This window comes from Mustela erminea, chromosome 1, assembly GCF_009829155.1.
Source record: "Mustela erminea isolate mMusErm1 chromosome 1, mMusErm1.Pri, whole genome shotgun sequence".
Classification (NCBI taxonomy): Eukaryota; Metazoa; Chordata; class Mammalia; order Carnivora; family Mustelidae; genus Mustela; species Mustela erminea.
Window position 1 is genome coordinate 174,046,422 of NC_045614.1, and position 25,948 is coordinate 174,072,369.

General features: G+C 37.3%; 1 protein-coding gene and 1 pseudogene across 1 annotated transcript; one reads left to right on the forward strand and one right to left on the reverse strand.

The window, feature by feature from the left end:
- Positions 1-384: 384 nt before the first annotated feature.
- On the reverse strand, positions 385-1,314 carry LOC116567086 (olfactory receptor 5K1-like). Its single transcript, XM_032301934.1, has one exon. It carries the CDS (start codon positions 1,312-1,314, stop codon positions 385-387), a length of 930 nt encoding a protein of 309 aa, XP_032157825.1.
- A 2,230-nt stretch (positions 1,315-3,544) lies between these two features.
- Positions 3,545-25,948, forward strand: part of LOC116595256 — a 94,519-nt pseudogene continuing 72,115 nt past the window's right edge.

A 25,948-nucleotide genomic window follows, 5' to 3' on the forward strand; every position in this document is an offset into this window, starting at 1 on the left:
CAGAAACTTGTCAACAATATTAAATGGAGGTGATCTTTACATATACTGACTTGTATTACTAGTCTTTGTTGAAAATTATAACTCATTACTCTTTGAAACAATTAGTTAATAGTTTAGCTAATTTTTCTGTGGCACAGTGTGTGACCTCAATAATAATTACTTAATTCATTCTTGAGGGGAGATAGTAGCTATGATTTTGGAATACATACTAGCAGAATCTCTCCTTGCAAAACTTGTTTATTTGATTCCTATATTAACATGTATTACTAATTCAATATTTTATGGATGAAGTGGTCCTTTTCTACTTTCTCAATATTCCATGATTTTGAAAACATTTAATCAAATTTAATTTTCCTATTAGACGATGATATTTCTTTTAAAATGCTATAAAATATTCCTTATAATTTTTTTCAGAGCATTTATTACTTCCTTATTTCTTAAACTATAAATAAAAGGGTTTAATAAAGGGATCACTATGGTATAAAAAACAGCACCAGGTATATCTTTATCCTCTTCTTTAACTGAATGTGGCCTAATGTACACAAAGATAAGAGAACCATAGAATATTGAGACAGCGAGAAAGTGGGATGCACAAGTAGATAAGGCTTTGCTTCTTCCCTCTTTGGATTTCATTTTGAAAATAGTGAAGAGAATGTAGAAGTAAGATATTAAGACACTAGCAACGGTGAAGAGTTGAATTGAACCTGCAAAGATAAATATCATCAATTCATTCATATAAGGGTCAACACAAGAGAGTCTATATAATGGTAAAACATCACAAAAAAAGTGATTAATTTGATTTGACCCACAGAAAGTTAGCCTAAAGAGAAAGCCTATTTGAATCACGGAATGTAGATTTCCAGCTATATAGGCCCCTGTGGTCATCTGAATGCAGAGTTTCTTTGACATCATCGTGTGGTACTGTAGAGGGCTACATATGGCCACATAGCGATCATAGGCCATTGCTGCCAGGAGAAAGCAATCTGCAGTTTCAGCAAGGCAGAGAAAATAAAATTGTGCCATGCACTCATAAAGGGAAATCATTCTGTCTTTAGAAAAGGAGTTCTCTAACATTTTGGGGGTGATGGCACAGGAACAACAGGAATCCATCAAAGCCAGGTTGCCCAGAAAGATGTACATTGGTGTGTGAAGACGACGCTCCATAAAAATCAATGCCATGAGACCAAGATTCCCCACCATAGTGATCACATAGATAGTGAGAAACACCACAAACAGGAGGCTCCTCATCTCTGGGCGATCTGTAAATCCTATGAGGATGAATTCAGTGGTCAAGGAGTAATTATCCTCAGTCATATCCACTTTCTCTGTTGAGATAGCAAATCTGGAGATATAAGATTAAGGGAAATTAGAGAATCTATTCCATTTACTATACCACCAAGAACCATAAGATACCTGGGAATAAACCTAACAAAAGGGGAAAGGATCTGTACTTGAGGAACGACAGAACACTCGTTCTGAAATTGAAGAAGACAAAAAAATTTGGAGTAGCATTCCATGCTCATGGATCAGAAGAATAAACATAAGATTGTAATTTAGAGTGTGCAAAACTTTCCTTCCAAATTTTTCTTTTTACAACAAAGAGAGAAGCTTCTTCAAACTCCTATTAGTATCTCTGGACACAGGCACACAAACCTCTAGGGGATAGCCATTCCCCTAAAATGTCAGCTTTATAACTGAACTCTGAAAATCAGCATTCCCATGAATATTTTTGTAATTCCAAGAAGAATGCTTACAGAGGAAAAGGTTTGTCTTTATGAATTCACGTATGGATAGTGTAGAAATCTAGCATTCTTATATTTGGTTCATGGTTGACAAAAAATTTCAGTGTCATTTTTGGTATTACAGATCCTTAAAATAAATTTAATATCAATTTTTATGTATATATTTCTTTTTTTTTTACTGAGCAAAAATTTTTCATATACGTTCCCAGTGACCTGAATCTTTGAAAAGGGCATACAACAGATATGTTAAATTTATACCTTAAGAATTGTATGAAGATCACAAAGGTTTAAGAATAGGACTTTAATCTTTAGAGAAAATTCCTTGAGATATTCAAGGATATAAATATCTATGTATTTTCATCTATCTCATCCCTTTTCCCGGTACTAGATCCATTTCCATAAAAACTGATTTTGTACATCTCATCATTCCTGTTGATTTTTTCCCAGATTTCTAAATCCTCCCATCTTTATGTAAAGCATAGTATACATATAATGCTCCTTAAGAAAGCTTTAACTAAATGCTCCAGACCACATTGATTTTCACTTCTTGCATCCTCAAGCATATCCTATATACCCTACACAATATAGAGTTGTTCATGTGTAATACTCATGGCTTTTAAAAAAAATGCATGTACAGTTTCTTTATTAGAATTGTAGACATTTGAGTTCAGCTATGACTTTTATTCCTCGTAGGAGTTATTTAATGCTATAGATGGGGAGAAAAGAAATACTGATCCCAGTCCTAGCTTCAAAGACCCGAGATAGGTGAACTTGTTGTCAGTGGACTATCACTGATCCTTAGTGACCATTTTGGTCTCCACAAATTGAGACTGCTAGTTTTGAAGAACATGCTACAAAGGAAATTCATGGAAATTTATCATGAAAAACGTTATGTGCCATTCTCTGACCGGAAGTGACCCAGCTAATATTGTCCTGCTTCCTAAGAAACTTATGTAATATTTTCTGAAGTATATCACAGTAGTTTGAAAGCTAATAAAAATAAGCTTGCCTGTATATTTTAGTTTTATAACACTTAGAGAAAAATCTTAAATCTTAATATGATTTTTGAGATGGGTTGCCTGGATGGCTAAGATATTTAAGCATCTTCCTTTGGTTCAGGTCATGATTCTCCAGGTCCTGGGACTGAGCCCCATGCTTGGCTCCCAGCTCAGTGGGAGTTCTCCTTGTTCCTCTCCCTCTGCCTGTCCCTCTGCTTGAGCTCTCTCTATCTCTCTGTTTCTCTCTCTCAAATGAATAAATTAAAAAAATCTTAAAATAAATATGATTTTTGAGAACAAATTTTGTTTTACCTCAAAGGCTCTCTTGTATTATTACTTTGGAATCCATTAGGATATTTTGACCAATGTGTCTAATTATGTAAATTCTATGGTCAAAATGGGTTTATTTTTCCATACTGAAAACATCAAAATAAAAGCACAGGCTGAATGTTTCACTTTCTTGTTTTAAAGTACTAAAGAGGGGCGCCTGGGTAGCTCAGTGGGTTAAGCCTCTGCCTTCGGCTCCGGTCGTGATCCCAGAGTCCTGGGATCGAGCCCCACATCGGGCTCTCTGCTCAGCGGGGATCCTGCTCCCACCTGCCCCTCTGCCTACTTGTGATCTCTGTCTGTCAAATAAATAAATAAAATCTTAAAAAAAAAATAAAGTACTAAAGATAAGCCATTTCATTATTCAGCGATGTTAGAAATAACTGTCAATGTACTTGCCTGAATTATGTAACAGAATTAAGCTGCACTCTTACCTGCATGTTCTGAAGATCTACCTTATAATCAGAAAAGGTTAGCATGAACTGAGTTCAAATCTCATGCTAATTTGCCATAGCCTTCAGCTGTGGGAAGACCTAGGAAGGTGAGAATTTGAAATCTGAGAACAATTAAAAAATGCCAACTAATTCAGATAAATCAATACTTACAGATGCTAGCAGTTAGGTAGATATATCTGAATACTTTCTTTGCCTGAATGCTCTGAGAATTTTTATAACATCACATTGCTTTTGTTTGTGTGTGATGTTAAGTCTCATATTATTTCAGGATATAAGTATTTGTCTCAGAAACATTTGGGATTAAAAGGATGAAAATCTGGAAGGCTACTAATAGTTCAGTGTCAATAATTATGTTCCTGCTAATGCAAAATTAGCTTTCCATCAAATGCTTATGGGACTTGCCTACAATGACCTCAGTGTACTTCTATGGGGAGATTCAGTTCCCAATACATTTTAACTCTGTGATATAAATTAAAGATGACCTGTGCGACCACGAGTTTAAAGTAAATGAACTTTGCTAAAGTCATTAAGTCATTTGATGATCATCTTGCTGATTCTTATGTAACTGACATCATTTCTAGAATTCTGTTCTTTATCCTGTGCATAAAATGTAAAATGAGCATAAGGGACTCTCAGGTAGGTTTAGAAAGTTACTGGAGAGAATAATAGGGTTTATGAAAGATGATTAGCATTTAGAAATGAGAACAAAAGTTGTGGTAGTGTTAGCTAGTCTCATCAACGCCTTCACCCTGATCTGAAGTTGTTCCCATGTATTGCAAAATCCTCATGGAAACTTTGCTCTTACCTTTAGCCACATATATGATTTACTGAGTTAATCTCTGTTCTTTTCAGTTACACCAACTCCTTTACTTTCTTACCCTGTTTTCACCCTTCACTCCACTAATCGTATAAATATACTGTATATTTAATAAAAATACTATATGTCATAGAGCATGTCTACAAGCCATCACTTTTTGCCTGCTGTTACCATTAGCTATAGACATAAGAGGGAGAGGATTTCTCTGTTACATTCATTCTTTCATTCCTAACACCTTGGACATTCATACTTTGTAGTGCTTAACAAATGTTTGTTGAACAAGTAAAAAAATGATAGTCTACTGCTCAGGAATTTGAAATGGTCTTTAATTAGTTTCAAACCAAATACTTTCTTCTTTTTTTTAAGGGTTTCTTAAAATCTGTTTTAGGTTTTTTTTTTTTTAAATTTTACTTATTTATTGAAAGAGAGTAAGAGAGAGAAAGAAGGAGCAGGTGTGGGGTAGAAGGAGAAGGAGAGAGAGAAGCCAATCCTCTGCTGAGCAGAGAGCTGGACATGTGGCTCTGGGGCTTGATTCCAGGGCTCCAGGATCATGACGCATGCTGAAGGCAGACACTTAACTGACTGAGCCACCCAGGCATCCCCAAATTCATTTTTCTTATTTTGGTATTCCAGATGCTCCACAGTCAACTTGTGTCTTATCTATCTCTTTCCTTTCTTCCTCTTACATCAGGGCACTTGGACATGTGCTTTCCTTCAAGGCCCTTCTGGGCAGTTGCTTCAACTAATTCACTTTCAATGTTTCCCTCATCTAAAACTCCTTCTCTCTTTCCTTCCATCTCAGTACTACTCATCCTTGAACTCAAATCAGATCTCCATGGGGACTTTCCTAGGTCCTTGTAACAGAGAATTGATTCTTTCCTTTCCTGATGTACATGATACTTCTCTGTTTTTATAATGCATTCACTTCCATATCACGTGTGATTCATATGTGTCTTAATTGGTAAAAGTCTTGACTGCATATTAAGTCACCAATTATGTCATGCATCTTTCTGAGAAACTGACTACAAACTGAGCTAGATCCTGCTGCATTAACTCCTGACATTATCATTCTGTTTCACTTTTATCAGGTACTTTCAATATGCAGAATATTGGAAAAGACAATGGAGAGTGTGTGCACAGGACGTGAAAATGGTGGGGATATCTTCCTAGTTTTTATATATGGCTCCTGACAAGATGCTCACCATCTAGTGGGCAGAAAGAAAGGGACTTACATTGCTAACCAGTGTACAATTTAGGCTGTAATAGAAAAGAAGTGTCTGTACTGTCATTTACAAATATCTTCTCCCATTCTGTGGGTTGCCTCTTTGTTTTCTTGACTGTTTCCTTTGCAAGTGACAGTACAGTCAAAAGGTTGATATCCAGGATCTATAAAGAACTCATCAAACTCAACACACACAAAACAGATAATCATCTAAAAAAATGGGCAGAAGATATGAACAGACACTTCTCCAATGAAGACATACAAATGGCTATCAGACACATGAAAAAATGTTCATCATCACTAGCCATCAGGGAGATTCAAATTAAAACCACATTGAGATACCACCTTACACCAGTTAGAATGGCCAAAATTAGCAAGACAGGAAACAACATGTGTTGGAAAGGATGTGGAGAAAGGGGAACCCTCTTACACTGTTAATGTGAATGCAAACTGGTGCAGCCACTTTGGAAAAGTGTGGAGATTCCTCAAGAAATTAAAAATAGAGCTCCCCTATGACCCTGCAATTGCACTACTGGGTATTTACCCCAAAGATGCAAATGTAGTGAAAAGAAGGGCCATCTGTACTGCAATATTCAGAACAGCAATGGCTGCAATCACTAAACTGTGGAACAAGCCAAGATGCCCTTCAACAGACGAATGGATAAAGGGGATAAAGGATAAAGGAGACAAATGGTCCATATATACAATGGAATATTACACAACCATCAGAAAGGATGAATACCCAACATTTGTATCAACATGGTTGGGACTAGAGGAGATTATGCTGAATGAAATAAGGCAAGCAGAGAAAGCCAGTTATCATATGGGTTCACTTACTTGTGAAGCATAAGGAATAAAATGGAGGACCTTAGAAGAAGTAAAGGAAAAGTGAAGCGGGGTAAATCAGTGGGGGAGATGAAACATGAGAGACTGCAGACTATGAGAACCAAATTGAGGGTTTTGATGGGGGGGGGGAGTGGGTGAGCCTGGTGATGGGTATTTGGGAAGGTACATATTGCATAGAGCACTGGGTGTTTTACATAGAGAGTGAATCTTGGAACACTACATCAAAAATTAATGACATAGTGTATGGTGACCAGCATTACATAATTAAAAAAATAAATAAATAATAAATAAATAAATATATATCAAATTTCAATGAACTTTGGAAGATCATTTTTTAATGTAGGTGATAAAATCTGTTTCTGAGCTTTTAAAAAAAATCCAAATCTGAAAAAATTTAATATGTTACTCATATAATTTTTACCTAGAAAATCCTATCAAGATATATGGGAACATCCCAAATACGTTTTCAAAATTCTGTCTGCATTGCATGATTTCCTTTTGGAAAACAATTGCTTTCTACTTAAATATGACAGTTATATCAAAGGACAAAATAAAAATGTTAATGACTTTTGAAGCAGCAAATTTAGAGTGCTTGTCTTTTATTAGCAGAAAAGTAAATAACTCCTCCTAAAATTAACAAATTTTTAAATATTAACATAAAGATCAAAAGAACAAGAAATAAAAAGTATTTCTAAGGATGTAGAGAAGAAGGAACTATTGTGCACTTTTTTAGGTTCTACGTATTAGTGAGAAACAGGATTTGTCTTTCCCTGTCTGAATATTTCACTTAGCATAATGCCCTCAAGTTCCATCTATGTTGCCAAAAATAGCAGGATTTTCTCCTTTATTATGACTGAATATTTCATTTTATGTATATATCTATGTGTCTGTGCATATTTATGTGTATATGTTTACATATACATACCCACACACACATTTTCTTCATTTGTTGATGAACACTTAGGTTGTTTTCATGTCTTAGCTATTGTGAGTAATGCTGCAATAAATATGGGGATGAAGGTACATTTCCAAAATAGTCAGTTCATTTTCTTTGGATATATACCCAGATAGGGATTGCTGCTGGATCAGATGGTAGTTCTATTTTTTAATGTTTTGAGAAAATTTTATACTGTTTTCCACAGCAGCTATACCAATTTACAATCTCACAAATAGTGCACCAAGTATCCTTTTCTTCACATCCTCACCAATGCTTCTTTCTTGTCCCCTGAAAATAATCGTTCTGATAGGTGTGAGGTGATATTTAATTGTTTTGATTTGCTTTTCCCAGATGATGAATAATGGTGAGCAACTTTCCACAGGCTTGTTGGCCATTTGTATGGTTTCTTTGGAAAAAAAAGTCTATTCAGGACCTCTGCTGATTTCTAATCAGATTATTATTAGTAGTATTTTGCTAATAAGTTAAAGGAGTTCCTTATGTATTTTGGATATTAACTCTTTTTCAGATATATGGCTTGCAAATATTTTTCTTTTTTCCATGGTTTCCTTTTTCATTTTGCTGATCATTTCTTTTGATGAGCTTTTTAGTTTGAAGCAATGTTTATTTCTGCTTTTGTTGTTTGGGCTTTTTGTCAATACATCCAAAATATCATTGGCCAAGGCCACTACCAAGAATCATTTTCTATGTTTTTTCTAGGAGTTTTATGGTTTCAGGTCTTTATGTCTTTAATCCATTTGGAGTCAAATTTTTGAGAGTTGTCTAAGCTAATGATTAAATTTTAGTCTTTTGCCTGGGAATATCCAGTTTCCCTAACATTATTTGCTGAAAAGATCTTGACTCCTTTTTCAAATATTAGTTGACTGTGTGTGTTTTTATATCTGGCTTTTAATTCTGTTTCATTGTTTATGTAACCATTTTTATACCACGGTTCCATACTGTTTAAATTACTATAGATTCTTAGTTTATAATCAAGAAGTCTGATGCTTCCAATTTTATTCTTCTTTCACAAGATTACTTTTGCTTTTGGATTCTTTTGTGGTTGCATAAAAACTTTAGGATTTTTTTCTTTTTATGAAAATTGCCACTGGAATTTTTATAAGAATTGAATTGTATCTATATATGACTTTGGGTAGCATGGACATATTAACAATATTAAATTCTTCCATTCCATGAACATGAGCTATTGTTCTACTTATCTGCATATTTTCCAGTTTCTTTCATCAATGTCTTATAGTTTTCAGTGTGCAAATTTTTCACCTCCTCGGTTCAATTTATTTCCAAGTATTTTGTTGGTGTTCAATGATATTGATAAATGGTATTATATTCTTTCTCTTTCAGCTATTTTGTCATTAGTAAACAGAAATGCAACTGATATTTATATGTTGATTTGTGTTATCATGCAATTTTATTTAATTTTTTCATTACTTCTAACTGTTTTGGTGGTATTCTTAGAGTTTTCTACATATAAGATTATGCTATCTGCAAACAAGGACAATTTTATCTCCTTCTTTCCTATTTGAATCACTTTTATTTATGTTATTCTTTTAACCTAATTACTATGGCAAGGATTTCTAGTACTGTGTTGAATAGAAGTGATTAGGGTGGCACCTTTGTGTTCTTCCTGATTTTTGAGCGTAAATTTCAGCTTTTCACTGTTGCATAAGATATTAACTGTGTGCCTGTCGTATATGGCCTTTATTATGTTGAGACACAATACTTCTTCTTTTTTTTTTATATTTTATTTATTTATTTGACAGACAGAGATCACAAGTAGGCAGAGAGGCAGGCAGAGAGAGAGGGGGGAAGCAGGCTCCCTGCTGAGCAGAGAGCCCAATGTGGGGCTCCATCCCAGGACCCTGAGATCATGACCCGAGCCGAAAGCAGAGGCTTTAACCCACTGAGCCACCCAGGTGCCCCGAGACACAATACTTCTAATTCAAAGTGTTGAGAGCTATTGTCATGAAAGGATGTTGAATTTTGTCAAATGCTTTTTCTGCATCTATTGAATGATCATATGATCTTTATCTTTCATTCTATTAATGTGGCATATCACACTTACTGATTTGTGGATGTTGAACCATACTTGGATCCAAGGGAGAAAGCCCACTGGATCATGGTGTATTTGATCCTTTTAATGGATCCTGTTGAATTCAGTTTGCTGGAATTTTGCTGTGTATTTTGCTTAAGTATTTATCAGGGATATCGTCTTGTACTTTTGTTTTCTTCTAGTGTTCTTATCTGATTTTGGTGTCAAGGTAATGCTGGCTTTAAAAAACTTGAGTTTGAACACATTTCTTTCTTTTTTTGGAAGAGTTTTAGGAATGGCATTAACTCTTCATTAAATGTTTGGTAGACTTCCCCAGTGAAACCACCTATTCTTGAGCTTTTCTTTGTTGGGAGGTTTTTGATTACTAATTCAATTTTCTTACTATGTTATTGATCTGTTCATGTTTTCTGTTTCTTAATGGTTCAGGCTTGGTAGATGGTATGTTTCTAGAAATTTATGCATTGGTTTATGTTATCCAATTTTCTTCCATTTGGTTGTTCCTCATAGCTTCTTATAATCCTTTATGTATTCGTAGTGTCAGTCATACTGTCCCCTCTTTCATTTAAAACTTTATTTAAGTCCTTTTTCCTTTTCTTGGTTAATAGAGCTAAAGATTTTTTGTTTGTTTGTTTATCATTCAAAAAACAAACTTATTTTTTATTGGTCTTTTCTATTGTATTTCTGGTGTCTTTTATTTCTGCTCTAATCCTTACTATTTCCTTCCTTTTCCTAACTTTGGGTTTAATTTTTAATTTTCATTTTTCTTCTTTTTCTAATTCTTTGAGATTTAATATGAGATAGTTTATTTGAAATATTCCTTTTTAGTTCAATTAAACTTTGGGTTTAATTTTTAATTTTAATTTTTCTTCTTTTTCTAATTCTTTGAGATTTAATATGAGGTAATTTATTTGAAATATTCCTTTTTAGTTCACATTGATCGCTCTAAACTTCCACTTAAGAATCATTTTTGCATGATCTTGTATGTTTTAACATGTTGTGTTTTTGTTGTCAAAAGAAGCTTTCTGATTTCACTTTCATTTCTGCTTTGACTTCAGTAGTGTGTTGCTTAATTTCCAAATATTTGTGGATTTTCCAGTTTTATTATTGTTACTAATTTTCAGCTTATCATTGTGGTTGGAAAAGATACTCAATATGATTCTGCTATTTTTTATAATTATTCCAATATTCATAAAATTGCTAAGGCTTACTTTGTGGCCCGACTTATGATCTATCCTACAGAATGTTCCATGTGGCTTGAGAAGTAGGTATATTCTGGTGTTATGAAATAGAATGTCCTGAATAAAGTGCTTACATTCATTTTCTCTATCGTGTTATTCAGTTCTGCTATTTACTAATTGATTATTGGTCTGGATGATCTATCCTGTGCTGAATGTGAAGTATTGAAGTTCCCTTCTATTTTATAATGGCTGTCTGTTTCTTAATTTCTGTTAATATTTGTATTATATATTCATGTGCTCCAATGTTGGGTGGATATGTTTACAACTATGAATTGACGCATTTATCATTATATATGACTTCTTTGCCTTCTCTTATTGATGTTGACAGAAATTCTGTTCTATCTGATATCACTGTAGTCATTTGGTTATCATTCTTATGATTACTCTAAGTGTGCTTTTAAAGGTAAAATGAATTTCTTATAGGTAGCGTATTTTTGGATCTTGTTTTGTGTTTTTCTTTTTATTCATTCAGCCACTCTGTCTTTTAATTGTAAAATTTAGTCCATTTACATTTAAAGTAATTATGGGTAAGTAATGACTTACTATTGTCATTTTGTTAATGCTTTCTCATTTTTTTAGTGCCTTTGACCCTTTCTTCCTCCCTTGCTGTCTTCCTATGTGATTTATCTTTTTATAGTCATATGCTTTGTTTTCTTTTTATCTTTGATGTGTATCTACTGTAGGTTTTTTGTTGTTGTTACCATGAGGATTAAGTAAAACATTTTATAGATCTAACAGTCTATTTTAAATGATAAAAATTCCCTTCAAATGCATATGAGAGTATACCTTGGGTTCTGTTCTCACGTTTTATGTTATTGTCACATTTTGCATCTATTTCTATAGTGCATCCAATTTTTAAATTTTATTTTTTCAGTGTTCCAAGATTTATTGTTTATGTACCACACCCAGTGCTCCATGCAATATGTGCCCTCCTTAATACCCACCACCAGGCTCACTTAACCCCATATCCCCTCTCCCCTCCAAAACCCTCATTTTGTTTCTCAGGGTCCAGGGTCTCTCATGGTTCATCTCACCCTCTGCTTTCCCCCAATTTACTTTTCCTTTCCTTCTTCTATTGTCCTCCATGTTATTCCTTATGCTCCACAAAAAAGTGAAACCATATGATAAGTGCCCCTTTCGGCTTGTCTATAGTGTATCCTTTAAGAAATTATTGTGTCTATAGATATTTTAAATATTATTATTTTCTCACTTTTCTACTAGAGATAAAAATGGTTTACATATTGCCATTATACCTTAGGACAGTCAAAATTTGGCTACATATTTACCTTTGTAGGTCAGTTTTATACTTCTATATGTTTGCATGTTGTTGCTTAGTGTCCTTTCATCTTCTCCTGAACAACTCCCTTTAACTCTTCTTGTAAGGGGATCTAGTGGTGATGAAATCCCTTAGTTTTTGTTTGTCTGAGAATGTCTTTATTTCTCCTTCAGTTCTGAAGCATAATTTTACCAGGTATGGCATTCTTAGTTGGCAGGATCTTTTTCTCTCAGTCTTTGACTATATCATTATACCTCCTCCTGGTGTATAAATTTTCTGCCGAGAAATTTGCATATAGCCTATGGGGGTTCTTTGGTAGATCACAAGTCATTTTGCTCTTACTACTTTCAACATTCTCTTATTGTCTGTTATTTTGATCCTTTGTTTATATTGTGTCTCAGATCTTGGGTTGATCATGCTTAGGGTCCTTTCAGTTTCTTGTCCCTTGCTATCCATATCTCCCAAGATTTGGAAGTTTTCAGCTACTATTTCTTTAAATAAGCTTTCAGGCCCTCTCTTTTTCTTCATCTTCCTGAATACTAGTGAAACAAGTTTTCATTTATTTCATGATATTGTATAATTAACATGGACTTTTTCCACACTTTTTCATTCTTTTTTTTTTCCTTTTTGTTCCTTTAACTGGCTTAGTCCATATAATCTGTCTCTAATTATGTTGATTCTTTCTTCTGAATGAGTAACTCTGTTGTTAAAATTCTTTATTGAATTTTTCATTTCTGTCATTGTATTCTTCAACTCCAAGATTTGCTTGCTTATTTTTCATGGACATTATTTTTTGGTTTGTTTGTTTTTTTATTTATTATGATTTTTAAAATTTTTTAATAAACATATATTGTATTATTAGCCCCAAGGGTACAGGTCTGTGAACCATCAGTTTTACACACTTTACAGCACTCACCATAGCACATACCCTCTGCAGTGTCCATAACCTCACCACCCTCTCTCTATCCCCCTCCCCCAACCACCCTTCGTTTGTTTTGTGACATTAAGAGTCTATTATGGTTTGACATGGACATTATTTAAAAAAAAAATTATTAATTTATTTTAGAGAGAGAGTGAGGACATGACTGTGGAAGAGACCAGAGGGAGAGGAACAAGCAGACTCCACACTGAGTGGAGAGCCTGTTCCAGGGCTCAAACCCAGGACCTTGAGATCATGACCTGAGACTAAGCAGACACTTAAGTGAATGAGCCACCCAGGTGGCCCTATTGTTTCTATCTTCCTGTTAAACTTCTGATTTTGTACATTGTTTCTTCATTTCATTTAGTTACCTATTCTGTTGAATTTCTTTGTGTTTCTTTTAGATAATTATTTTGAATGCCTTGTCAGGAAAACTATAGAGCTCTGTTTCTTTGGAGTTGATTACTGGGTTAATTAGCGTTTTGTTGCTGTTATGTCTGCATGATACTTCATGATCCATATAGCCATACATTAGTGTCTGTTGATTTGAGGGAGCAAACACTTCTTCCAAGTCATTACCGACTATGTTGACAGGTAAAGATTTTTTTCCTCATTTGTTCCCCATGTCAATAGGATTAACCACAAAAAAGCTGATTACAAACGAGTTGTGCTGGTTTGTAATCAGCTATGAAGCTGTTGCGGAGCCTGCAGTGAGGACCATGATTGGCAGTCTTTCTACCAGGCTTTCAGGAAGTTGTTGATCCTGTATGGTATGGGGTGGATGGGACTTTCTTCCGTACCTTGTTTGGAGGAGTGGCACTGAGACAGCTAACTGTTTCAAGGTCTACAATTGGGTCCTCAGACATTAGGCCCATTAACAGCTATGCAGACATGCTTAGATCCCACTACACTCGAGGAGGGCTCCTGCCAGGGCACTGCATAGGTTCCTGGGTGGGTCTTGGGCCATGGCTGAGAGGGGCTGGAAATGACTGAACCACAGGACTTGTTATCTGTTCTACAGCCAAGACTGAGATATGCAGATTTGGCTCTAGAAGCATGGGTAGGCATGTCTCCTGCCAGTTTCTGGGAAGACTGGACTATCTGTGACCATGGTTGAGGAGACTAGAGTTGAGTATAGAGTCTTTCAGTATCTCTGGAAGTGCAGATGGAAAGATCTTCAGCTGGGACCCTGTGCTACCACTACTGTTCACAGACCGTAGCTAGAAAGGGCTCTTTTGCAATTTCAGGGTGATACAGACACAATGTCTCCTGCTGCTTCCCTGGGCCAGCAATTCTGCTTATAGATTGAACTATGAGGGTTGAAGCTAAGGAAGGTCCCTTTAAGATCTCTGAGGGCTCTGATGCTCAGCTGTGAGCATCTCCTATCTTGTCCCTGTGCCAACAGAACTGCTTCTGAATTATGACTGGGAGATCAAAGCCAAGTATAGGGCATATTAGCATCTCCAGGGGTGTAGACAGGAGTTTCTCCAATTGTAACTCTGGACTCTCAGGACTTCTGGAAGACTGTGACTAGAAGAATGCAGGAGGAATTTAGGGCCCTTTCAGGACCTCTGGAGGTGTAGACAAGAGTGTCTCCTTTTGGGAGCCTCAGCCAATAAAAATGCTCACGGAGTACAAGGGTGTGGGCTGGAACTGTTATAGGGTCCTCTCAGGATCTATAGTCATACCAAGTCTAGTGAGCTTATTTATAGAAGCCTCTGGAACACAGCTTAGAGGAGCTGGAGACTTTTCATGGACAACTTCCGGGACCATAGCAGGGCAGAGGTTTGTGTGCTTATATACTGATGTGCAGGTGATTGTGACAACTCCTGGGTCCTTTGGGTGTATGGTGCTGGTAACATAACTAAAGCTAAATAAAGCTGTATCAAGTCCTCAGAGGTGAAACTGCTTCTGGGTCTGCAGCTGGGATCACAGTCAGTGAGTAAACTTCCTTGGCACAAGACTGCTTTCTCAAAGCAGTTCTCCTAGGTTGTAGACTGCACCAGGGTTTTACAATCTCTTACCTGGATCTGAAGGCCCTCTAGTCTGTGAATGGATGTGAAATTGTCATTGAGCAAGGGATGTCTTATTCAGCCATTTTGATGATGTCCCATGGCAAATTTTTGAGAGTGAAATTAATGAGATTGAGGAGTTTAAATAAGGCAGCTGAGAGAACAGGAAAAAGCTGGAAAAAAAACAGTTAAAAAATTTTACAGCTTTATTGAGATATAATGTATATTGTATATGCAGTAAGATCTATTTAAGAGTATTATTTGATAAATTTTAGAAATGGTATGCAGTTGTGACACAACCATCATCGAATTTTAAAACAATAATAAAGATAAAAAATAAATAACTGAGTAGAGGAGACAAGATGGCGGGGAAGTAGGAGGAGGCGCCATTTCAATCTGTACCCTAAAGTGAGCTGATTACCTACCAAAGAACTCCAATCACCCATGAAATCAGCCTGAGATCAGAATTATACACGTCTGGATCTCTACAGGGGCAGAAGACGCCAGTGGACAGGTAAAGCAGAGTGGGAATGTCGGACTGATATCGGAAGATAAAAAAAAGGCGGAGGGAGCCACCAGAGGTAAAATATTGGAAAGTAATACCCCTAATACAAGAGTGCCCTGCATCTGGGGACCAGCATTAACTTGGAGACTGGTTGAAAGCACTCAAAAAGAGCAAAGGATTGCGGGGGGTAATTGTGGGAATTGGGGTAGCTAAGGCAAAGGGCTTAAGTCCCCGGACCCAGGACAGCCTCCCTGGTGTGAGCCAGAGAGAGTGCGATGGAGAAGCCAGGTCTTGGTCCCTGAGCCACCAGTGCACCGAAAACAGGTGGGGTCCGGCTCCTGTGAGGGACTGGGAGCCTCGCCAGATGGCAGAATGCTGAGCCATGCTAACAGAGCCTGAGATGCGCAGCCCATCATCCTCCCCTCAGAGAGGTGTGTGAAGGCCCAGGCCCGGCGCTCTTAGACCTGCGCCATTCTATCAGAGCCTGAGATGCGCGCATGCCCCAAACCCTCACCTGGGTGCACATAAGCCCTGTGCTCTTAGACATGGAAAGACCAGCCACTCCCAGCCCAGGCAAGCGGGAAAAATCTCAGTGTGCGATCGCTGCTTGGAACCTCTCTGGCAGTCTGGAGCTGCCCAGACAGCCACCACTGCCGTGGTTTGGGGTACAAACAGAAGATCCTGCATCCCCAGGGACCGAGATTCAGAACCTGCTCTGCCAGTGGCCAAGGGGGAATTCATATTGGCTCTGCAGCACCTGCAGGGGACCAGACTGAGGCTTCTCTCTGAGAGGGAAGTCAGGGTGCAGTTTGCTTTCCTCTGAACCTACAAAAACCATCAAAAGTGGTCAAGGCGAGAGAAAAAAAAGTGAACAAACATAAAAACCTCCAGAGAACAAAAGCCTGAAAAAACCGGTTTCCTCATAGCCCACCCCCTTGAAGGGGGCGGGAGGACTTAACTCAGGGAACATCATTGACTGAAAACCCACGTGGCAGGCCCCTCCCCCAGAAAACCAACCAGGAAAGGAAAAAAAAAAAAAAAAAGACTACAAGAGAACAACCACCACTACTTCATAGGACAACTTTTATTTTTAACTTGTTCCCAGTATTCTGGTTCATTTTTTTTATATAGATAATTTTTTTAACCTATTTACCGTCACAGTGAAATTTCCAGTACATCAAATTCCCTAATAACCTTCTAACCTCAACTTTTTGATACAAATACCTGTGTTTTTCTTTTGCATTTCTATTTTTTAATTTTTTTAAATTTTAGTTTACTTTAGTTTATTCCTTTTTTAGTTTTATTTTCTAATATTCATATACAGTTAAACTTCAATGTAATCCCCTTTCCCCAATCAATGCTACCCCTATAGGTAAAACAATTTTTAATCCCCCTTTATCTTAGGAAAGTTGAATCCTTTAACAAAGATACCAAGATACATCCAGGAAGAATCAAAACGACCTTCCTTGCCCACACTGAGAATTTATAACCACTCTCCCATCTTTTTCTTCCACAAGTGTTTCTGTGTTTTTGTGTTTGTCCTGATTCTTATACTTGGGGTTCTTTTTGATGAGGTTCTTCCTTTATTTGCTTTTATATATATATATATTTTTCTCTTGTCATATACTTATATCAGTCTTTTTGTTTGTCTGTTTTTGTTTGTATACTTCATAAATCTTACCTTGGAGCCTATTTGGGCTGAACCTTCTCTTTTATCTTCCCTTTTTTTCCCTGTCTCTCTCTCTTTTTTCTTTTTCTTTTCTTTTTTCTCTTGTTTGGGTGGGGAATCCTGATTGCTCAGTAGTGTTCCAGGGTGAACCTTGACTGCACCATGGCTGATACTACAACTACATCTATTCAGTCATCTCTCACCAAAAAGACTAGGAGGAGGAATGCCCAACAGAAGAAAAATAGAGAGGATGGTCCTTCTGCAACAGAGCTAATGGCTATCATCATAGACAATATGTTGGAAAGAGAATTCAGACAAACAATTATCCAGGCAATAGCTAGGTTGGAGAAAGCCATGGATGACCAAACAGAATTGATTAGGGCAGGACTGAAAGCGACCAGGGATGATGTTCACAATGTTAGGGCAGAACTGAAAGCCACCAGGGATGAGGTTCACAATGCTCTCAATAAGTTCCAATCTAACCTAAACTCTCTCAAAGCTAGGGTAACTGAGACAGAAGATAGAATTAGTGATCTGGAGGACAAATAGATAGAGAGAAAGGATCAGGAGGAAGCCTGGAACAAACAGCTTAGAAGCCACGAAAACAGAATCAGGGAAATAAATGATGCCATGAAATGTTCCAATGTCACAATTATTGGAATCCCTGAAGGGGAGGAGAAAGAAAGATGTCTAGAAGATATAGTAGAACAAATTCTTCATGAAAATTTTCCCAATCTCACGAATGGAACCAGCGTTCATGTACTAGAGGCTTAATGGTCTCCACCCAAGATTATACATTCCAAAAAAAATCAAGGCACCTGATGGTCAAATTGAGGAATCATAATTGTAGATACGATCTCTTGAAAGCCACTAGGACAAAGAGGCTCCTTACTTACAGAGGAAAGCCCATCAGAATAATGTCAGACCTGCCCACAGAGACCTGGAAAGCCAGACAGGGCTGACAAGTTATATTCAGGGCACTAAATGAGAAGAACATGCAGCCAAGAATACTTTATCCAGCAAGACTGAGGTAAAAAGTTTCCAAGACCGGCAAGGCTTAAAAGACTATGCAACCACCAAGCCGACACTGCAGAAAATATTAAGGGAGTTCTATAAAAGAGAAAAAATCCTAAGAATAGCATTGAACAGAAATATAGAGACAATCTACAGAAAGAAATAATTCAAAGGTAACACGATGTCAATAAAAACGGATTATGGACATTGGGGAGGGTATGTGCTTTGGTGAGTGCTGTGAAGTGTGTAAACCTGGTGATTCACAACCGGTACCCCTGGGGATAAAAATATATGTTTATAAAAAATAAAAAATTAAAAAAAAAAACGTATCTCTCAATAATCACTCTCAATGTGAATGGCCTAAATGCGCCCATAAAACAACACAGGGTTGCCGATTGGATAAAACGACAGGACCCATCCATATGTTGTCTACAAGAGACCCATTTTGAACCTAAAGATACACCCAGACTGAAAGTGAAGGGATGGAGAAGCATCTTTCATGCCAATGGTCTTCAAAAGAAGGCCAGGGTAGCGATTCTCATATCAGATAAATTAGATTTTAAACTAAAGACTGTAGTCAGAGAAAAGAAGGACACTACATAATTCTTAAAGGGACTATCCACCAAGATGATCTAACAATTGTAAATATCTATGCCCTCAATATGGGAGCAGCCAATTACATAAGAAATCTGTTAATCAAGATAAAGAGTCATATTGATATGAATACATTAACAATAGGAGATCTTAACATGCTTCTCTCAGAAATAGATCATAGAAGCAGAAAATCGATAAAGAAACAAGAGCATTGAATGACACATTGGACCAGATGGACCTCATAGATATATACAGAATATTACACCCTAAAACAACAGAATATTCATTCTTCTCAAGTGTACATGGAACCTTCTCAAGAGTAGACCACATACTGGGTCACAAATCAGGACTCAACTGATACCAAAAGACTGAGATTATTCCCTGCATATTCTCAGATCACAATGCTTTGAAACTGGAGCTCAATCACAAGGAAAAGTTTGGAAGGAACTCAAACACCTGGAAGCTAAAGAGCACTTTGCTTAAGAATGCTTGGATCAACCAGGAGATCAAAGAAGAACTTAAACAATTCATGGAAACCAATGAGAATGAAGACAGTTTGGTCCAAAGCCTATGCGATACAGCAAAGGTGGTTCTAAGAAGGAAATACATAGCCATCCAAGCCTCCCTCAAAAAATTTGAAATATCCAGAACACCAGCTGTCTCTACACCTTAAAGAATTGGAGAATCAACAAATCAAACCAACTCCACACATAAGAAGGGAAATAATCAAGATTAGAGCAGAGATCAATGAGGTAGAAACCAGAGATACAGTAGAATGTATCAATGAAACTAGAAGTTGGTTTTTTGAAAGAATCAATAAGATTGATAAACCATTGGCCACACTAATCCAAAAGAAAAGAGAGAAAGCCCAAATTAATAACATTATGAATGAAAAGGGAGAGATCACAACTAACACCAAGGAAGTAGAAACAATCATCAGAAGTTATTATCAACAGTAATATGCCAATAAGCTAAGCAACCTAGATAATGGATGCATTCCTGGAAAGCTATAAACTCCCCAAACTGAACCAGGAAGAAATTGACAACCTGAGTAGCCCGATATCTAGTAACAAGATTGAAGCAGTGATCAAAAACTTCCCAAAAAACAAGAGCCCAAGACCTGATAGATTTCCTGGGGAATTCTACCAAACTTTCAAAGAAGAAATAACACCTATTCTCCTGAATAGGTTTCAAAAAATTGAAGCAGAAGGAAAACTTCCAGACTCTTTCTATGAAGCCAGCATTACCCTGATCCCCAAACCAGGCAAAGACCCCACCAAAAAGGAGAATTTCAGACCAATATAACTGATGAATATGGATGCTAAGATTCTCAACAAGATCCTAGCCAACAGGTTCCAACAGCACATTAATCTTTTAATGTGCTGAGAGATTCTTTAAGAGATTCTTTAAGAGAATCTCGACCATTCTCTTAGACTGTACACAAAGATAAACTCAAAATGGATAAAAGACCTCAACGTGAGACAGGAATCCATCAGAATCCTAGAGGAGAACGTAGGCAGTAATCTCTTCGATATCAGCCACAGCAACTTCTTTCAAGATATGTCTCCAAAGGCAAGGGAAACAAAAGCGAAAATGAACTTTTGGGACTTCATCAAGATCAAAAGCTTCTGAAGAGCAAAGGAAACAGTCAAGAAAACAAAGAGGCAACTCACAGAATGGGAGAAGATATTTGCAAATGACAGTAGAGACAAAAGGTTGATATCTAGGATCTATAATGAACTCCTTAAACTCAACACACACAAATCAATCATCTAAAAAAAATGGTCAGAAGCTATGAACAAACACTTCTCCAATGAAGACATACAAATGGCTATCAGACACATGAAAAAATGTTCATCATCACTAGCCATCAGGGAGATTCAAATTAGAACCACATTGGGATACCACCTTACACCAGTTAGAATGGCCAAAATTAGCAAGACAGGAAACAACATGTGTTGGAGGGGACGTGGAGAAAGGGGAACCCTCTTACACTGTTGGTGGGAATGCAAGTTGGTGCAGCCTCCTTGGAGAACAGTGTGGAGATTCCTCAAGAAATTAAAAATAGAGCTTCCCTATGACCCTGCCATTGCACTTCTGGGTATTTACCCAAAGATACAGATGTCGTGAAAAGAAGGGCCATCTGTACCCCAATGTTTATAGCAGCAATGGCCATGGTCGCCAAACTATGGAAAGAACCAAGATGCCCTTCAACGGACGAATGGATAAGGAAGATGTGGTTCATATACACTATGGAGTATTATGTCTCCATCAGAAAGGATGAATACCCAACTTTTTTAGCAACATGGACGGGACTGGAAGAACTTATGCTGAGTGGAATAAGTCAAGCAGAGAGAGTCAATTATCATATGGTTTCACTTATTTGTGGAGCATAGCAAATAGCATGGAGGACAAGGGGAGATGGAGAGGAGAAGGGAGTTGAGGGAATTTGGAAGGAGAGGTGAACCATGAGAGACTATGGACTCTGAAAAACAATATGATGGTTTTGAAGGGGTGGGGAGTGGGAGTTTGGGGGAACCAGGTGGTAGGTATTATACAGGGCACGGATTGCATAGAGCACTGGGTGTGGTGCAAAATCAAAGAATACTGTTATGCTGGAAAAAAAACCTAAATTACAATAAAAAAAAGAAAATTGCAAACTAAAACAATAATGGTATATGTAAAGGTTTGGCTAAACTTAAATAAATAAATAAATAACCAGTTGTTGGCAAGAATATGGATGACAGGAAATACACATACATACCCTCACTCTGCCAGTTAACAGAGCCCAGAAGCAATGACATTGCAGAAGCAATTAGCATAGCTATGGTACAGATTTTGGTTCTTAGTATCATTTTCCAGTCAAAGGAATTAGATCTATTTGGAGAAATAGCTCATTCAGTGAGTAGGGCAGGAAGTAAATATGCAAGATGAGCCTGGAACATCTTGGAATGCCAGAAAAAACCACCACCAACAACAACAAAAACAGAAGCTTAACAACAAACACACACAAACCCACCCTGCATACACAATGATGCGTGTATGTCAAAGGACAAAGGAGTCAATAGAAACAGCTCCCTTTGGCCAAAGCTCCTAAGATTTGAGCAGCAAAATTAGTAAAGTGCTGTGTAATTTTATCAAAGTATAAAATAAATATCCATGATTCATACTTGTAAATAGAGGATTGAATATATAAATAAGTGAGGTGACTAGATAAATCTTCCATGCAGAAGAATTCCAGTTTATATAGATACTTTGCCCCAGGGAGGTGGTCCATTTCTTTCCTCTCTGTAAGTGTGGACTGCGGATAGTTACTTCCTTACACAGAACACAGGAAGAGAGGGTGGAGGAAAAGCAGTTTCACTGCAGAGGAACCTAACAACACTACCTCAACCAGGTGGTCAAGGTCAACATCAAGTGTTACAAGTGATGAGGCCAATAGTTGCCATTGACAGGATGTAATGAAAATGGTGATTTACCCCCAGGGCCTTTCTCCTCAAAAGCTATCCCCCCCAGTCTAATCATGAGAAAAAAAACATCGGAAGAATTCCAGTTGAGGGACATTCTACAAAATACCCGATTAGTACTTCTCAAAACTTACCAAGGACTTCAAAAACAAGGAATGTTGAAAAGCTGTCTCAGATACCTGATGACTAAAGGGGCGTGATGAGTAAATATAAAGTGATACACTGAATGGGATTCTGGATGTAAGGAAATGTAAATAAAGTATGAATTTCACTTCATCACAATGTACCAATATTGGCTCATTAATTAAAACAAATGTACCATACTAATGTAGGATATTAATGACATGGGAAAATGGATGTGTCATATATGGGAGTTCTCTCTACTATGTTTATTATTTTCTATAAATCCAAAACTGTTCAAAATATTTTTTTAAAGATTTTATTTATTTATTTGACAGACAGAGATCACAAGTAGGCAGAGAGGCAGGCAGAGAGAGAGAGAAAGGGAAGCAGGCTCCCTGTGGAGCAGAGAGCCCGATGCGGGGCTCGATCCCAGGACGCTGAGATCATGACCTGAGCCGAAGGCAGCGGCTTAACCCACTGAGCCACCCAGGCGCCCCTGTTCAAAATATTTTTTTAAAATTCTCATTTCTCAACCAGAGAACACTTGGAGAAAACAATCACCAGTTTTATGCTTCCCATGATGATAATTGATTCAAAAAATTATTGTCATTGGATGCTAAAACTGTTGATAAAAATTATTAGGGAACAAGAAATTCACATGGTGTCCAGGTACCACCCTACAGATTAGATTTTCATAGGAAGGAAATATACTACCTTTATCGTAAAGCAGATGGTGAAGGTACCACCTTAATGAAATAATCAGTAAATGGCTTCAGTTAATAAGGCAAGCTAATGTCATGGGTCTCACCTTAAAACAACACACTTGTGATGGCTGAATTATTTAATTTAATCTAATCTAATCATGAGGAATCATCACAAAAATAGATATGGTGGGATATTTTACATGATGTCTGATACAAAGTTTTAAAAATTTTCAAATGTCATGAAAGGAGAAAAATTCAAGAGGCTTGTTCTAGATTACAGGATATGGAAAAATGGTAATATACCAAATAGTGCATTTAACTGAATTCTTGATGAAAAGATAAATTGCTAAGAAGGACAATTTGGGCGAAATTTTAGTGTGAACATCATATTAGGTCATGTTAAATTTCTTGAGGGTAATAATGATATGATGGGATGCCTGGGTGGCTCAGAAAGTTAAGTCTGCCTTTAGCTCTGGTTATGATCCTGGGGTGTTGGGATCAAGCCCCATGCACTGGGGGCTCTGGCTTCTCCCCTTCCTACTTGCTCCTTCTTGCTCTCTCTCTCTCTCTCAAATAAATAAATAAAATCTTCAAAAAATGATATGACAGTGTAGGAAATGTCTTTGTTCTTTTGAGATATATATTGAAGAATTTTGGGTAAACTACCATAATCTCATATATATGTATAGTCACATATACATACTTGTATTCCATACATATATATTTGCATTTTCCAAGTGGATTGTTAGGCAAATGTGGTGAAATATCAATAATTATTAATCATGATTTTCAAAATTCATGGGCAGTTTCTCAGATTTTCTGTAGGTTTGAAATTTTTTCAAAACAAATCTGGAGGAAAATGTCATTCACATTTTTCTTGACTCTCTGCCCTGTTTCTCTATTCACTTAACAGCTTAGTTTCTTGAAAGTTTTCCTCTCTTGCTACTTTCACTTTTCTATGTTGTGTACAATATGACTTAGTGGTTAAGAACATGGACTTTGGATTGGATCCTTCAATTTGATCCCTGTGCTCCACCTTAATATTTCTGTAGACAAATTAGGTAACCTCCTTTGTCCCCATTTTTTCAGTGAGGCCATAGGAAATTAAAATGTAGAATTAAAAGTAAAATATATAATAGATTTGTTGAGTAGTTAAATGGATACTGATGAAATGTTATTTTATGAGCTAAAAGGTTGTCTTAGAATTAATTTAAAATAAAGTAAAAATGAGAGATGAGACAAGAGACATAAATGTATCTGTCAATATTTATTCAGTTGCATTAAAAGCATTTTTTTCCAAACAAGGTTAACAGTAAAGGTATCTATAGGATTTTGAAGTAAGAAGGGGTGGTTAATTCCAAAAACCCTGGGTCTGCTTCTCTGTGATTCCCTCAGCTATGCCCTCATTTGGGTATTGACTTCACCTCCAGGCTGGTTTCTCTTTTGATAGCAAAATGGTTGTAGACTGTGCCAGATTTCATATCCATATCCACAAAACATGACATTCAGTTTCCCAGGAACTTCCACAAAATTCCCTCTTTGGTCTCCTTGGCCCCAAATAAGTCACAGACTCTTCCCTTAGCATACCTCTAGGCTTCAGTGTTACTAAAGGTTAGCAGTGGGTGGTGATGAAATTTGTAAACAGAATTTGTAGTACACCTGGAAAAGGGAAAGGGATCAATGATGTGAATCTGACAACTAAAAATATCCCCTAAAATGGAGAGTGGATAAAAAGAAACAGCATGGTGGTGAGGAATCTGGCTCGGGGTCTCCCACAGACCTGGGGCTCCTCTGGATGAGCTGGTGGGCACATACCTCCATGTATATGGATGAGGAGGAAGATAGCCACTACTACAGCTGCAAGCACCCCTGCCTGCTCAAGAATGTGCTTGCATCCAGTGCGGGGGACGTGCTGACATCTGCTTTCCCCCAAGCCCCCCTGCAGACGCAGCTGAGCCTGCACTATGATTAGAACTACCACAGGTTAATTATGGCAACATGGGGCTGCCTGACATTGACAGCAAGGTGAGAATGGAGATCAATATGGCGCCCACCGCTGCTTTACTCTACACACGCGTGCTCATCAGAGGCCATGAAAGGCTTATGCTTTGGGTTCTATGCCCACATTAAATTGTGAAAACTTTAGTTTCACTGTTCACGTATAAGATCCAGTGTTGTATGCAATATGTGCCTTCCTAAATATCCACCACCAGGCTCACCCTTCTCCCTATACCCCTCCTGTCCAAGACAATCAGTTTTTTTTTTTTTCTCATACTCCACCATCTCTCATGTTTTATCTCATGTTTCATCTCCTGCACTGATTTACTCCACTTCACTCTTCCTTTCCTTCTCCTAATATCATCAATGTTATTCCTCATGTTTCACAAGTAAGTGACCCATGTGATAATTCACTTTCTCTGCTTGCCTTATTTCTTTTCTCATTTTTTTAGAGATATTATTTATTTATTTGACAGAGAGAGGGATCACAAGTAGGCAGGGAGACAGGCAGAGGGAGAGAGGAGGAAGCAGGCTCTCTGCTGAGCATAGAGCAGGATGCAGGACTCAATCCCAGGACTCTGAGATCAAGACCTGAGCCAAAGGCAGAGGTTTAATCTACTGAACCACCCAGCCATCCTGCTTGTCTTATTTCATTCAGCATAATCTCCTCTAGTCCCATCCAAGTTGATACAAAAGTTGGGTATTCATCCTTTCTGATGGTTGTGTAATATTCCATTGTATATATGGATCATATCTTCTTGATCCATTCATCTGTTGAAGGGCATCTTGGCTCTTTCCACAGTTTGGCTATTTCAGCCATTGCTGCTATGAACATTGAGGTACATATGGCTCTTCTTTTTACTACATCTGTATCTTTGAAGTAAATACCCAGTTGTGCAATTGCAGGATCATAGGGTAACTCTATTTTTAATTTCTTAAGGAAACTCCACATTCTTTTCCAAAGTGGCTGCACCAACTTGCATTCCCACCAACAGTGTAAGAGAGTTCACCTTTCTC

Excerpts from the sequence above, each read along its gene's own strand:
- LOC116567086 (XM_032301934.1), bottom strand. The coding sequence starts at position 1,314 with ATGACTGAGGATAATTACTCCTTGACCACTGAATTCATCCTCATAGGA.